The sequence below is a fragment of the Ctenopharyngodon idella genome, chromosome 11 (genome assembly GCF_019924925.1).
Source record: "Ctenopharyngodon idella isolate HZGC_01 chromosome 11, HZGC01, whole genome shotgun sequence".
Classification (NCBI taxonomy): domain Eukaryota; kingdom Metazoa; phylum Chordata; class Actinopteri; order Cypriniformes; family Xenocyprididae; genus Ctenopharyngodon; species Ctenopharyngodon idella.
Window position 1 is genome coordinate 22,154,436 of NC_067230.1, and position 17,009 is coordinate 22,171,444.

The window sequence follows — 17,009 nt, forward strand, 5'->3', positions numbered from 1 at the left end:
CATTCATAAGTAACATTCCCATAATGTTTGCAAAATGATAAAATGGAATGTTCCCTTAAGGTTCGCAGAACTGAGAATAAAAAAGAAAAAGTGGTTAAGGGAACATTCAGAAATAATGTTTTCATAACTTAACTCTCATATGTTGTTCATTTCCAGTTTACACTCAGGGTGTTTGCAGTCATTATGACCCCAAACATTTAGAGAGCGATTGTATAAAAAAAATATACATTTTAAATAATACAAATGATATATCATTTTTTTTCATTTACTTTCATTTATGCTGTTTTGGGGGATATGAAGTATTTTTTTTTTTTTTTTTTTTTACCTATTTATCACAAAATTCCTCCACTACACCATTAGCATGCATATGAAATATTACATTTTTATACAAAGAAAAAAAAACCCCCACAATGATCAAAATTAAATATGAGATGTTTCTGGATATTGATCTAGGTGTTAGGGGCAGAATTCTAGCATCTGCTGCTGGTTAGAGAAAAATCTGTAGGAAAAACAGTTTTAGAAAAAAAAGTGTAATTACCATATACATCCAGCAGAGGCCTATAGAGATCCATTCATTTTTCTGGATGTGGCTAACTGTGCTTATAACAGCTTTTGTGATGTATATTTTGTGCATTTATATATTTAAACATTATAAAATACATTAAATCTGTATTTTTGTCAAAGTTTCATTTTTTTTTATTTTTTTTTTTTTTTTAGGTCTTTTGAAAGCGTCTTGTTTTTGAAATATGCCACATAAATTTGAAATAATACCACGTAAGTTGCTACAAAAAGACAAGACTTGATTGGAATCACATATTTTTTTACAAATTAAAAAATACAGAAACTTTTTTTCCCACTTCTCCCATTCATTTTTAATTGGGGTCATATTGACAGTGACTTGTTTTTTTTTTTTTTTTTTTTACATACCTTCATAACAACCAAATCAAGCCCAGCTTTTTTGTGTGAGTATAGATAGATAATGCAAAAACAACAACAACAACAACAACAACAACAAAAACCCCCACAAAATCTCATGCTACTCAGATGAAGGGAACCACATTTTTTAACTAAGGAGAGTTCAAATAGTGTCATATTGACCCCAAACACCCAATTAGGGTTAATGGGAATGATATAGAATATATTTTTGTTAGCTGGGCATCTCTACACTGTATACATTTAAAAACAAAAAAAACTCTGAAGTTGTTAAACTGAATAACTAATTGTTTCACATTTTACAAGAAAATACTATTTCAGTCTTTTTACTTCAAAATTTCACATTTAATTCAATGTGTTAATTGCCATTTCTTGTGAAAACTGTATCAAAATAAGTCCTACAGCATTTGTTTTTTCAGTGCGGAAATCCTGAAAAACAACATAAAAAAAAAATTACACTAAAATACAAATAGGCTGGTCTCTGCTCCCTACGCAAACACCACTTTGATATCCTTACATAACTGGCTATCAAAACAACACATTAGCTGTTAGTATTCTATGTGGGTTAGCCTGATTCACAGTCATTTGGTGCTTGTGAAGAAAAAAAGGTTTGATGCTTTTGGACAGGAACCATTGCCGCTTGATTCTGTTTATCTGATGTGAGCTGTGAGCAGACTGATGGCTTGTCAACTCATAGTCAATACATTCAGTGTTTTGAGCACACACATGTCCATTCTTCACAAGTGAAATGTCTTTTTGTGCACATTAGCGCATTATGAATTGTGCAGTGCAGGTTGTTTATGCAAATGTGTTTCAATAAACACTGAGACCATGAGATGTGAAAACAAATATAGTACATCTGTTTCTCAAGTACACAAAAATACAAAGAGACTTTCCCAAAGAGCTGGGGCATCTCTGTCCAGCCAAGTATTATGTGTTCATAACCTACAGCTTTGGTTAGGCTTACAGATATCTAGTTGCTAAGCAAAGAAAAGTGCTTGCCTGAAGGAAATATACTTATTTACACTATGAAACACCTGTTTCTCATATTCAACAGTGCAGGACATCAATGAAAGACCTAAACATTTCTTGGGATAATGCTGTCCTCTAGTGTATGAGATGGGTAAATGCATTTTGTCTAGCTTTTAATTATAGTAGTAGTAGTGAAGTAAACGTGATAATAATTATTGTTGAAATGAAATGGACATATTCAAAATGTAATGTTCAACCAAAACCATTTATTAACAAATTGTTACAGCTGTGAAAAGGTTTACAAAGTAGATAAAATGAAATAAACTTGGTTCTGAAAGATGATTGTGATTTTAAAATATGCTATAAACAATTATTTCACGATCCAGAATACTTTCCAGAACGTTTAATTAATTAATTATATTTAATTTTATTTTCCAAATCAGCAAATAATAACAAATGCACAAATACGAGTAGACAACAATAACTAAGATTTAGCCTATATAAATAGCCTACATATATTTCTTAGACCAAGAAATATTTTCTTAATTTTATGGCACTGGACAATATATAGTTAAGGAGACCCATAATTCATAGCTACAACCATGCCTTTGAATGATGAAAGAAATATATCATTGGCGAAATAGCTTCCCTATACTATATAGTAGGCAAAAAACAGTATGTGACGAGAGTAGTTTTGTCTTCACATTACTCACATTAAAATAGTAGGCAAAAAGTACCCGGATGACCTAACCCTTCCGGCAAGATTTTGTAGTGTGCATTTGATGGACACTCCCCTGAGGCCACAGGAGAGGATTTATGAATGGCGGTAAAACGACGCTGGTAGGTCACATGATAATGACAACATGGCGAATGTAGTACGTCCAGATTACATTCATACAACACACATTCATTTTTATTCTATATAGAAACCGTTTTAGCTCGCAAATTAAGTATAGTTATTAAAAATAAGTACCTACTCATTCAACTCAATTATCAAGTGCACCTGAATATCTTAATTAGCTGGTTCAGTTGTGTTTGATTAGGATTGGATCTGAACTTCGCAGGAAGGTAGCTCTCCAGGATACCCCTGGTCTAAAATAGGCTATGTATGTTTAGATTCACTAGGGGGCAGAATCTCCATTCAAAACCACATTTTGTTTCTTTAAAAAAAAAAAAGATTTGTGGTCCAAACATTTTATGTAACACACTTAAATACATATTTTTCTCTTTGTTGTGTAAAATAAAATTAGTAACATGTTTTACCCTTGTATATTTTGCTCACAGTTCTGTAGAGTGATCATGTATGTTTGATGATACTGATGTAGGTACATGAACTTGTGGGCTCCATGTGCAGGATGCTGGGAGTGCGTGCGCTCAGGAACAGCCGGTGCAGGCCGCGTTGGCACAGATCTCACAGGGGTCTATAGGATTGATGATTTTCACTGTTGACAAAGCGTTAAAAAGGTCAGCCTCCTCTGTCTAACGACACTGTATTATGTTTGCTGATAATAATGTGACTTATCCACTCTGAAAACTTCTGGAGTGCTCTCACATTCAGCCAATAAAACAGTCTAGCCTTAAAGGTGGCAATAAAAGATATGGCCCATTACAGAGAGAAGCCGTGTTTACAAAGAGACAATTACGCATGCAAAAAGATCTTTATCTGCCTCCCTAAAGCACCATTTTATTGCACAGAGGTTGCTTGCATGACACTTACTGGAGTTATATTTCATTAAGTTTCTCCTTATATTCCTAAGGAAACATAAAAATGCACACAAAAAAGACAATTTGCTGCCATATAGTAAGAGTAAATAGCCAGCGTGATTCACACACTAGCTCAGATAATTTGATTAAGAACCTCTTTGATAAAAATGTTTCATGTTGACATCACTGACTTTTAATCTATAATACTGTTCAAAAGACAGGGGTCATTAAGTTTTTTTTTTTAAAGAAATAAATACTTTTATAAAGCAAAGACGCATTAAAGGCACAATATGTAGGATTTTTAGATGAAAATATCCAAAAACCACTAGAACAATGTTATATATTTTGTTGACTTGTGTACTTACATTATGTCCGTGCGTCGCCTATCAATGACATCACACCCGCTTACCCTCGGTTTCCGGTTTTATTTTGTAGAAACCATGGAAACATGCTTTAGTATATTATGTGTTTTATTAGACAGGTGAGCAACTGTTTGGATGGATACATTCATCGACAGAAAACTTATCATGTTATATAGCTTAACATAGTAAGTCTTATTGTTTAAATCTTGTTGTCTTCATTTACAGCGAGTACCATGTTTTACCATGCCTAATATTGATCTAGCTTACTGCAGTGTGCAACAAGTGTCTCATAGCAGCTGCCGAGCGAACACAGAGTAGCACTATAACAATTTTCAACACACAAATGTATCTAATATGATAAAACAGTGCTGCGTTACCCCACATACGCTTGACCAGAAGAAGCGGAAGCGGTGACTGCGGCATAATTAAAGTTCCGCTGCTAGCGAGGCGTGTCGCGCTCGTCTCTCATTAGCAATCGCTCCAGCGGCCTCGTTCAGCTCCCACAGCACTCGGCCCTGCTCTGCTTCATACTACAGTAACATTAATAATCTCATCCATGAACATCCCAATTCTTTTCCACCGGCTGTAGACGTGAAGACTACACATCCCATGATTCCGCGAAATGAAGGCGTCATCAAGCTACGCCTTTGTTTTGAATAAGTGACCTCTAGTGGCGAAAATTTACATATTGTGGCTTTCACAGGGACACGTTTACTTACTGGAGTAGGATTTTTCTCCATCTCTGGTAAGATAGCAATCATGACAATAAGTATGTTCTTTAATTATTAGGTGTGCAACGGATCGCAGTTAATCCGTGATCCGTACAGGATAAGGTCCAACGGTTCGGCACGCATGTGATTCGTGGATGAACTGCTAAATTTAACCATCATAGAGTGAAAGTTTATCATTTGGATGTGTTTTGTCTAGCCAATTAACACATTTAAATTATTTTAAAAGCGGAAGAAGAGGCGACAATCGGGACTCGCGAGCTGTTATGTGCGAACAGCCTCACACCCCCGAAACGCGCGCACAGAGAGAGAGAGAGAGAGAGAGAGAGAGCGCGAGCGCTCGAACACCGAATTAATTCCTCTTTCGTGTTTACTTGCTCTTGAATGGACACATACACACAAATTTATGTCAAAATACCCGTCTCGGAAAGTATTCTCTCGGTTATGTCGTGAACAGTTGAGAAAGAAACCGAAAGAAGATTGTGAGGAGAGCAGTCAGGAGCAAAGTGATAAGGACAGCTTTTAGGATAAGTGTGTCGCGTGAAGTGTGAGTACTAAGCAACATCTCCAGGTGCTCCGTTGAGAACCAGGCCAAAAAAGTTATGTGCACCCCTTTTCATAATGTCAAAAAAAAAAAATTCTGTTTCAAATAAATGCTTTCTATTTATCTAAAAATCTTGAAAAAAAGAAAAATATTAAGCAGCAAAACTGTTTTCAACATGCTTCCTGAGCAGCAAATCAGAATGATTTCTGAAGGATCATGTGACAACAAAGACTGGTTGCTGTAAATTCAGCTTTGCCATCACAGGAATAAATTATTATAAAATATATTACAATAGAAAACAGATATTTTAAAGTGTAATAATATTACATTTTTTTTAAAAATTACAGACACAATATTACAGATTTTAATGTATTTTTGATTTAAAAAAATCAAACAAAATGATCAGTAGAAAGAATTAAAAAACAGAGGAGGCTGAGGAAGTGCGTGATGCACCAAGACTAGAGAAATATATTCAGCTGTCAGCTCTTTTGATCAGGCCTCTGTCAGAGCTATAATGGCAGCTGCAGCATCACAGTTAAGGTGATTACTCCTCACTGCTGCTGCCTGCCTGCCACCGCTGGGGAAAGGTAATGCGTGCCTAGGAGACTGGCAGGGAAATCAGGCTGGCCATTGATGCAGCTATATGACACAGAGGGGGAAAAATGAAAGTGCAACTGTGATCGCTCACAAGATTTCTGTGCGTCACACTTGCCTATGACAAATCACATGTTAACTGTTGCACTGACCAGAGAAACACACTTCCACGCTTTCATGCTCTCCTTTTGAGCTTGTAAAACCGCAGAACAAGCATTCTGGGGCTTGATTCAGAATCTAATATATTAGAAAACATAGCATGGGCCAGTTACCCTCTGCTGGTAGATGCTGTAACTGCATGTTTTTCTATTTTTAATATTTAACATTTAATTTAGGTAACACTTTATTTTGATGGTCCACTTTAGACATTCTACTAACTATAAGCAACTTTGCAACGACTGTACATGTCAACTTATTCTACTAACCCGAACCCAAAACCTAACCCTAACCTTAACCTAACAGTCTAATGACAGTATAATGATACTCTAATAAGAGTTAGTTGACATGTTGCAAGGTTACTTATAGTTTGTAAAATGTCTAAAGTGGACTATCGGAAAAAAAGTATAACTATAATTTGCAAAGCTGAATTTTCAGCATCATTACTCCAGTCTTCTGTCACATGATCCTTCAGAAATCATTCTGATTTGCTGCTTAAGAGACATTTCTTATTATAATCAATATTGAAAACAGTTGTGCTGCTTAATATTTTTGCAGTGATGCATTTTTTTAAGGATATAGGATAGTTCTCTCATGAAACTCAAGATGCGCAGGCTAATAGGTCCTTAACTCAACCTGCTCGTAATCACATCATTATAGGCCACAGATGATTGGTTCCTGCTGTATTAGTAGCCAATGAGCTGTGTGCTCAATCTTCAAATACATGAGTAGCATTTGCCTTAGCAGTGTAGCGTGCTTTCAGAAACCCTCCACCTTCCCCAGCTCCACCTGTGTAGATCTGCTACAGGTAATTCATGTATGCTATATTGTACTTGAGTCTTACTTGCTCACAGCAGCGTGTCATGTATTTTTTTAACAGTAGCAAGTCTCATACTTGCTCTGCAGCAGAAGCAGCAATAAAAGCAGCAGCAGCGTAGCAGATCTATTCCACCAAGACCAAACATATCAAAACATATCAACATTGTCATACCCATTACCATGCCAAACACTCAGATGAAGAAATGTATTTAAAAAAAAAAAAAAAACATTTTGTAACATTGTACTGTCACACTTTAATGCACCTTTGCTGAATAAAAGTATTAATTTCTTTAAAAAAACAACAACTTTTGAACGTTGTATGTATATTATTGTATTATATTAAAATACAATATCTCATACATCTATAGGTTTATCAGTGATTTTACAGCACACCAACCCAGTCGTTGGAAGACTTCGTCAGCATCATCTGTTTCGCACAGCACACTGAACTCTCCTGGCAGGTCAGGGTCGGCACACAGGGACGCTGCATCGCCGTAGGTCTGTCGCGGGTTTGTGCTCGTGTCAAACTCCATAAGCTTTTTCAGGGTCTTTACTGCCTCCAGGGAGAAACTGTACCCACTGTCCTATAAGACAGACATCCAATAAGAAGCCAAGATGTGAATTATTGTCCCTCACTGCAAAGGAATTTTTTCCCACATGGTTCTGTCACAAACTAGTCATAAAAAAGTACGTTTTTTTACTACACAATTAAACTGACAGACATCTGGATGCAGACCTAAGATTATTACCTTATAGAAAGCCAGGCTCTCTTTTTTAAAGAGCTACCATTATCCACCATTTATATTGATTGACAGGGTTCCTACACGCCTTGAAAGTACTTGGATTTCAGACACATGAATTAAAGGCCTGATAAGTACTTGAAAACAAATACTGGTCCTTGAAAGTGCTTTAATTAAATTTGAAATAAATTTTGTGAAAATTATAACATGCCCCCCTTAGTCCTAGTATATTTGTTTTGGAATATTATTTTACAGTGTGCTTTCCATTGCGGTAACGTTACTTCCCCTTGCTTGTTATTAGGCGGGGTTTGGACGTTTGAGTTGTGACACTTGCTGTGTCCGAAATAAACATTCTTATATGGATGTGCGATTTTGATCGTGGACGATTAAAAGGTCTCCACGATCTGCTTTTGAAGAAATATCATTGTGCTATAGTGCTTTCTGTCAGTTGCAGTCCTGACGCCTCTGTCTCAACATACTGTGTAGTACAATGCGATATACATTCACATAAAATGTTAACACAGCGGTAGAGTTATACTCACGGAACACTGCAGTTATTCACAATCACAAAAGTTTATTATTTGCATGCGTTTTAAAGACTTGCCGGTTAAACATTTTATCCGCGTGCTGGTCTGACAGTGACACGTGCTTTTCGGAGCGGATCCACCCGAAGCGCGCACACTCTAAAAGCCTGTCAAACACTGCATTTGCTGGACAAAGTTAAATACACACAAGGTTTACGCCATCGGTTAAATGTAAAGTGAAAGTAAGCAGTTGAAAGAAAATCGAATGCGTGTCAATATATTAGATGCGCGCAAGAGCCTTAAAGGGACAGACAACACATGCTGTGACTTGTCCTTAAAGGGATAGTTCAACCAAAAAAGACAATTCTGTCACTCACAAAGTTGATCCAAACCTGTATTAATTTGTCTTGTGCTGAACACAAAAGAACATATTATGTCATTCTTTTTTTCTTTTATATTTTGTTACCTTGTAAAGCTACTTTTTTAATATATAGGGGAATTAGTTTGACTGTACTGCTCAGTCACTGGCAAAATAGTAAAACCAACATGAAAAAGATTTGTGATCAAATCATGAATTGTGATATTTTTGCCATATCGCTCACCCCTACTTATTAATAAGAATATTATGCATATTATGTAGAGTTAGTTTTCCCACACTCTACCCTAAATTCACAATTGCGAGTTAAAAAGTCAGAATTGCGTGATTATAAAGCCACAATTGTGTCTTATAAAGTCAGAATTGTGATATATAAATTGCAATTCTGATTTTTTTTTTTCCCTCAGAAGTGCTCATTTAAATCTCTCAATTCTGACTTTTTTTTCTCAGAATTGCAAGCTTTTTTCTATAATATACTGATTCTGACTTTATAAGCCACAATTACTATCCATATAATCCTTATAACCCACATTTTTTTTTTTTCCATCAATTGCAAAATTTATTTTTACAATATTCTCTCTATATTATAATGTTTTTACTCAAGTAATGATTCATAAAAAAAATAATAAAAAAAACTAGTGTGGAAAGATTGTTAACATTAGAGATAAGGAAGCTGCAAACGGTTTTAATATATTTCTAAAATTAATGTACAAATGATTCTGTACCTCTTCTGGGTTAAAATGGATGCAAATGCAATAGGAGGGTTAAAATGTTAAGTAGCTACTGTAAGAGGTCTTTCATGACGCTCCATATGCTGGGATTTGAATTTGATAGGTGCTTGATATAAAATAAACGGTGCTTTAAAAAGTCCTTGAATCTGGTGTTCATGAAAGAGTGGGAACCCTGGATTGATATTGAAAGTCTGAATCTGAATTATACACCAGACCACATGTAGCCATTCATAAAATAGCTGAAAAGAGGAACATCATATAATTTTCCATAAATGTCAAGTTCAGTTGATATCTACAGAGAAATCTTTCAAATACACCCAGAAGGGGGAAAAATGAGCTGAAATATTTAAAAAATAAATAAAAATAATTATATTTCCAACATAAATAGTAATTCCAATCATAGTAATCTAAAAAATAAATTTCCTTTGTGCAAAATATACTTTCATTCTTATTAAATAACTTTAACACGTGTCCTATCTGACAAAAATATATGATATAAGGATGACAAAGTAGTATTGTCAGTATTTTGTCATAATTATAAAAGGTGCCCTAATGTTATTTGTTACATTGAAGGAAAATCCAGATTTTCACATATATTTTATTTTCAAATATATTAAATATCTACTCCTACAAGACAGCTTATATTTATCAAATATAGAAATGCATTGAAATTGCAGTGCCAAATTCACACTGGCTTGACAATGAAGCTAGTAATATCTTTCCCAAACATACTGTCAATTCGATCCAGCTTCACAAAGGGAGAGCAGTTTGTGCGAATGGACCAATTTTGACTTACCGTAACCTGCACACATTGTGAAATTTGAAAGAAGCTTGTGGTCAGGAAGAGGAAAATAATCAGCGCTCTCATTTTCAGCCTCAGATGGACAGTCTCAGAAGTGTGGCTCTTCACAGAGAAAGATTGCATTGAGTAAATTCAGATTTACATCGGGTCAAGCTATATAAAATGTTCTTATTGTTTAATAGGCTTCTAAGTAAACTATTAAGACCTGGTGGTCGTATACAACCTGTCGTTTACATTCTAAGCACTTTGATAACAAAAGAGGATGTAAGTGTTTTCTCTATAGATGAACACATGCAGCCCTGTTAGTATAAGTGATGAATAGTGCCAGTTAATCTCATAAATCCATCCGTTATGAGCACATACAGGACGTAGATGTCAGCTGGCTGGCTTGCAAACTGGGATTTAGGAATTAGATTGTACACAAGTTCATTTCCCTATAAACTTGTATAGGGTTGTCAGGGGATGATACATTAGTAGTGCTACGGACAAACTGATATCAGCTCAGAAGCCTGGCTGAATCATTTGATAGAGTTGGGGAAGCTAAACTGAAGCTTCTCAAGGTACACGCTTCTCATAATGTAAAATAGTTAAACTACAGTCAAGCTCTTTTGAAAAAGTAATTATCTACTCTACAAACTGCTAACAAACATAACTTTGGTGGTCTTGAATTGCATTTTAATATCAGAGCAGTATTTATCTGGCACAAAAACAATGATGATCTCATTTAGGGTAACAACGTTAATAGGAAAAAACACAATTCAAGATTTAAGATTAATTTAATTTGAGAGAGAATGATTACCTCAGCTTGTTTGTGTATTAAAAACACAGTAGAAGGGGAAAAAGAAACAACTGCTGAATCCAGAACCGTGTAGCATCCCAGCTAACAGGGAACGTTCTCAGAACTTTAGCTAATGTTCTGCTAAGATTCTCTCAACATTATGAACAAACGTTCTTTCTTACAGTAACATTAATAGAACTTTCGTTCAAAGTTATGGTCTTTATAGTGTTCTCAAAACGTTAGCACAAAAATGTTATTTACGAATGTTTGTCTAACATCCGATGTTCAGAGAACATTCAAAATGATAAAATAAGAATGCTAAAAATTTTTAACGTTTACATAACCAAGAAAAAAACGTTTTTAAAATATTTTAAAAACTGTACGTTTTGGAACATTTAGAAATAACATTTTCAGAACTTAATGGGAACGTAAGCAAAATGTACTTTTGCTAAAATGGACATCATTTTGTTAGCTGGGATACTCATACTATGTTTATCATATTAGTATGGCAGAAATTGTAAGAGTAGTATTCTACTATGTGGTTCCGAATTCAACAAATTTTCTAAAAGCTGAATTTCTTTTCATTTGTCACAGCGTTCTAAAAATGCAGTGCTTATGCAAGAGACGCGGTCAAAGATGTCTGTCTACCACGTTTACATAGAAAAAACCATTAATTCCACTGCGTTTTTGCACTTTTCACTGCGCTACTTTTACGTTGTTTTGATTTCTATGTAAACATGCGCTAGACAAATGTGTATAGATCATTGCTCTTGCCTTTTTTGCAGCGTATGATATGGCGTTATGTGGCGCTAAGATTAAAAGTTAAAATAAAAAAACTGTTTTTTTTCCCCATTCTACTCCGTTTTATGTGAATTGCCCCTATTGCTGCTTTCTATGGTAATATTCTGTCATAGATAGCAATGCTGAATCAGTCCGCTGCTTATTTCAGTTTCACAGAGTCTCTGGGAGCCTGTGCATAGTGTTTATGACGATTATTATTTTAATCAAAATGTGTTTGTGGTCATTTGTATGTTTGAGAAGTGAGCCTGTGTGTGATCTAATAATGCATGGGGATAAAACTAAAATGCATCAGTGTTATCCTGACAAAACTGGGCGATGACACAGCAGGATATTGTGTTTGTGTCAGTCCACTAGACTATAGCAGCTCTGCAATAAAACACAGAGAGGTTGGAAAAAATTGCATCAGGGCATATTGCCACTCATTGTTAGCCTTGGAGACAAGATGGCATTTGATCAGTGTTGAACTGAAGTGTTGACAGTCATTGCTTCAGACACAGCAGAATCTGACTCTATTTTAGTTCTAGTTTTTAGTTTAGTTCTATATTTTAGTTCTCAGCCTCTTTTTGTTCTAATGCTCTTTTGGGAACCACTATCAGTCTGCACCTGTGATGGCCTTGGAATTCTAAATGATGCAAACAAACCATCCTACAATCACTATCAGCAAATGGAGTGTTGCTGGCAAAGCAAACAGTCTTGAGCACATTTTGTGTGTGTGTGTGTGTGTGTGTGTGTGAGACACAAATTTATACAATGATGTGGGTATTACACTGGTATTACAATGGAAATGTGGTTTATGATTTCCCAAGTCCTCGTAATTAAAATGGCTTAAAAACATACTAAACAATGTTTTATTAAAAATGTAAAAATGCCAACAATGCAAAAAGTTTTCTGTGACAGGTAGGGTTAGTGTAGGGGGATCGAATATACAATTTCTAGAGTATAAAAACCATTACGCCTATGGAATGTCCTCATAATGGCAGGTGCACCAACACACACACACACACACACACACACACATATATATATATATATTATATACACTGATCAGGCACAACATTATGACCACCTTCCTAATATTGTGTTGGTCCCCCTTTTGCTGCCAAAACAGCCCTGACCCATTGAGGCATGGACTCCACTAGACCCCTGAAGGTGTGCTGTGGTATCTGGCACCAAAATGTCAACAGCAGATCCTTTATGTCCTGTAAGTTGTGAGGTGGGGCCTCCATGGATCGGACTTGTTTGTTCAGCACATCCCACAGATGCTTGATTGGACTGAGATCTGGGGAATTTGGAGGCCAAGTCAACACCTCAAACTCGCTGTTGTGCTCCTCAAACCATTCCTGAACCATTTTTGCTTTGTGGCAGGGCGAATTATCCTGCTGAAAGAGGCCACAGCCACCAGGGAATACCGTTTCCATGAAAGGGTGTACATGGTCTGCAACAATGCTTAGGTAGGTGGTACGTGTCAAAGTAACATCCACATGGATGGCAGGACCCAAGGTTTCCCAGCAGAACATTGCCTAAAGCATCACACTCCCAGCTTGCCTTTTTCCCATAGTGCATCCTGGTGCCATGTGTTCCCCAAGTAAGTGACACACATGCACCCGGCCATCCACGTGATGCATAAGCAAACGTGATTGATCAGACCAGGCCACCTTCTTCCATTGCTCCGTGGTCCAGTTCTGATGCCCACTGTTGGCCACTTTCAGCAGTGGACAGGGGTCAGCATGGGCACTCTGGCTGGTCTGCGGCTATGCAGCCCCATAAGCAAAAAACTGTGTATTCTGACACCTTTCTATCAGAACCAGTATTAACTTATTGAGCAATTTGAGCTACAGTAGCTCGTCTGTTGGATCGGACCACACGGGCCAGCCTTCACTCTCCACGTGCATCAATGAGCCTTGGCTGTCCATGACCCTGTCGCCGGTTCACCACTGTTCCTTCCTTGGAGCACTTTTGATAGATACTGACCACTGCAGACCGGGAACACCCCACAAGAGCTGCAGTTTTGGAGATGTTCCGACCCAGTCGTCTAGCCATCAAACTCGCTCAAATCCTTATGCTTGCCCATTTTTTCTGCTTCTAACACATCAACTTTGAAGACAACTTGTTCTTGTTCACTTGCTGTCTAATATATCCCACCCATTAACAGGTGCAATGATGAAGAGATAATCAGTGTTCTTCACTTCACCTGTCACTTAACGACTTCATTACTGTTCGTTTTGGGCTTGTTGTAGTTGGACTTAGAAGTCCTCCTTAATGGCCAAAACCTCTATAGTGAAGGAAATGGTGTACTTTCCATTCTGTTGTTCACTATTTCACTGAAGCTTTCAAAACAGGCAAATTATAGTTCCATCAGCAGCCTGCAGCTTCTTCCCTGAGCTTACGAGTAAACATGCAGAAAGAACATTGTACTTAATCAATTTTTACTCAAAGCACAGGACATCAAAATACGTGACTGCTTTTATGCAGAAAATGTTGCGCAGCATACAGGTTTGGGCTTTTATGTGGCCTACAAATGATCAAGAATATGTGTTACGTCAGGGTGACTGATGTACTGCCTACATGCACTCAGCAGAAAGGTTTCATCACAGACACATCCATGCTGCTCAAACTCACACAGGCAGAGATTCATGCCTGAAAGGTTTCATTTCAAGTAGTTAATGAAAAAAATAGAATATTTAAATGAGCAGTGAAGTAGTTTCCTGCAGACATCTATCAGTAAATACACTCTTAATGGTCGTGTCACTCAGCATTCAATAAATCTTTCATGAGCAACGGCCCACCAAACCGCATCAAGAAATCGTGGCACATGTTGCTTTCAAATTGACAGGATACAGAATATAAACATGAGGTAGTCTGCTACTCTCATGTCAGTCAAAAAGTGAGATACACTTGGAATGAAATCCTGAGACATCCTGAGCACCAATTACTCATTTTGAATATTTTTCTTCCATCAAAGTGAACTAATTGCCTAGATTTGGCTGTAAAAACCAAATAACACTTTTGTAATGTCAATCATATTCTTTCTATATTAAAAATACACACACTGCAAAGACAACAGGGTAACACTTTAGAATAATGGTACTCTGAACATGGGCATAAAATGCATCACTATGAGCAATTGTCTACCTAGTCACTCTTCAACACCTATACTAGGGACCTGGCCCATTATTTTAAAGTGGGAAAAAAAAAGTTTTTCACTTTAAAATACTGGTCCATTATTCTAAAGTGTTATCAAGAACTTATTGAGGCTGTAAATCTCAAATAACATTTTTCTAATGTCAATAAAATTCTTTCAACAATAAAAATAATACACACAAAGCAAAGAGAACAGATTTTCAAAGCATTTTATTGAACACTGAGGTATTACCACACACAGAGGAGTATAAAACCCAGCAAAACTGAGAAATAGAAAAAATAAAAAAGACACTTCTTTCTTAAATAAATGAAATATGTGCTGTAACAAAACAAAATATGGGAAAGGAAAGAGGGGAAGGAAGTTTAAGTAACAGTTCATAAACAGTGTGCTGTCATTTTCAGTTTTGCCATTTAGGCAACATTGGCAATGTTCATATAGTCAGCTATGAGAACTTATGGCATTGATTGAAAATATGCATATTTTATTAAGTGGAGGTGAGGATGATCAAGCATTGGGAAGAATTAGCAGCCGGTACAAGCCGCAAAAGCACATATTTCACAGATGTCCACATTCACAGATGCTGAAACAGACAAAGCAATAACTCAAGTTACTCAATGTCATTTAATAAATTTATTACGCACAAATGAAAAAGTAAACCAGGACTCCTACCTAGTCTAGCAAGGGACATTGTTGCTCCTTTCTGCATGCACAGGGGCACAAACTCCTGTGGCAGAGTTGGATTGGAACACACAGAAAAGTAGCTCGTCTTGGCCAGCCGTGGGTTTTGTGTTTGTGGTTTTTGTTGATCGGTCAGCTGCTGGAGGATTTTCACAGAGTCCAATGAAAAGGAAAAATCACCTTCCTGCAGGAGGGTGAGTGTAGAAATAAACTGATGAGTTCAATGTATCAGGACTGGCAGCTGGAGTTAAACTTAATGAAATTTGTATGAATGATTCTTTATAAATGACTCATGGCTCAAAGGGGTCATTTGCAACATACACATAACAAAATGAGGTCAGATGCAAATAGTCTATAAATCACATGGAAATAAGTATAGAGTATAATTGTGATTAGTAAGAAGTTTTTAATAATAGAGAAGCAGTAATGAATGATAGCAATAAAAGCTTGAGCTTACCTGGACTTGCACAGCCTCACAGACCAGGCAAAGAGCCACAACGAGGAAAGCGACACACAGGACGGTCTTCATGCTGGCTGGTTCTTCTCGAGAGGTTTAGTTTAGTATGTTTTTAGGTTGTTGTCACGGCAATCTCTGCCTTTCTCCACGTTCTGTCTCCTCTTATAAAGGAAACGGTCCCAGACGAGCAACCTATCAGAACCTGCCATTGTTTCTTTGCTGTTAATGAATAAAGAGGATAAGTTTTACAATGTCGTAAAACAGAATTCATAAATGCTACGTGACCTCATCTGTAGTTGTGACATGCACTTTTATGGCCTTTTAGTTAGGTTTGCCTAGTGGCCTGTTCTCCATTCTCTAGTTAGGGTTAATTAATAACCACACAATAAGTCCACAATAGTGTCTTTGTGTTATGAGCAAGTTAAATCCAATGAGAATACCAATGCAAGCAAATATCAAAACAAAGCTACACCTTTTCTTTTGTTATTGGGTACTTTTTTTCCCCAATCACAGACTATGACTAAATGTTTAGTCATACTTCCCAAATATTACAATAACAATAATCTCATATCTCATGTTGCAGGAACTATGGTGGCTTGTATTCTTTTAAGGAAGTTTCAAAAGTGAAAACAGACCTATCTACACTCATAAAAAAGATTTTTTGATGCTGTTTACTTTATTTAAACAACTTATTTTGATTCAACACCATTGTATTACGTTTCTGGTTCAAATTTAATTGCTTCATGTTAAATTGACTTGAAACGATTACTTTTTGACTTTTTGATGTTTTCATATTAAAATAACATGTTTCAATCAAGTAAACTCAAACAGGACTTTCACTTCCCATCATGCTTTGCAAAGGGGCTGATCTGGGAGAGTAAATGTTGAAATAAAGTGTTATTTTAAGTAGTTTTTAGCAAGATGAGAACATGGAGAGACTTTTTAATGTTTACTTTCTATTATGTTGGTATTTAAAAGTTCCTGTTATGTTAATAGTTTTGGGGTTACCATTGTGGTGAAGTGTTGAGCTTGTGCTTGGGTTGAGGACCTGCTAACAAAATTTCAAATGACTTTAATAACAAAGTATTCGCTATGGTAGTGCCCTGGGCTGTGTTTCCCGAAAGCATTGTAAGCCTGATGATTGTAGCTCCATTGGTGGCAACAGAGC

At 36.5% G+C, this 17,009-nt stretch overlaps 1 protein-coding gene across 1 annotated transcript; it reads right to left on the bottom strand.

Annotated features, from left to right (window-relative positions):
- Positions 1-14,898: 14,898 nt before the first annotated feature.
- si:ch211-220m17.5 (guanylin family protein) lies at positions 14,899-16,009 on the bottom strand. Its single transcript, XM_051912642.1, has 3 exons — positions 15,842-16,009; positions 15,376-15,568; positions 14,899-15,286 (listed from the first exon to the last, which is right to left on the bottom strand). The coding sequence occupies exons 1-3, from the start codon at positions 15,911-15,913 to the stop codon at positions 15,228-15,230; spliced, it is 324 nt and encodes a 107-aa protein (XP_051768602.1). The 5' UTR covers positions 15,914-16,009; the 3' UTR covers positions 14,899-15,227.
- Positions 16,010-17,009: the final 1,000 nt, after the last annotated feature.

Excerpts from the sequence above, each read along its gene's own strand:
- si:ch211-220m17.5 (XM_051912642.1), bottom strand. The coding sequence starts at position 15,913 with ATGAAGACCGTCCTGTGTGTCGCTTTCCTCGTTGTGGCTCTTTGCCTG. Across the intron at positions 15,569-15,841 it reads GTGAGGCTGTGCAAGTCCAG|GAAGGTGATTTTTCCTTTTC; the intron begins GTAAGCTCAAGC and ends ACCCTCCTGCAG. Across the intron at positions 15,287-15,375 it reads AATGTCCCTTGCTAGACTAG|CATCTGTGAATGTGGACATC; the intron begins GTAGGAGTCCTG and ends TGTCTGTTTCAG.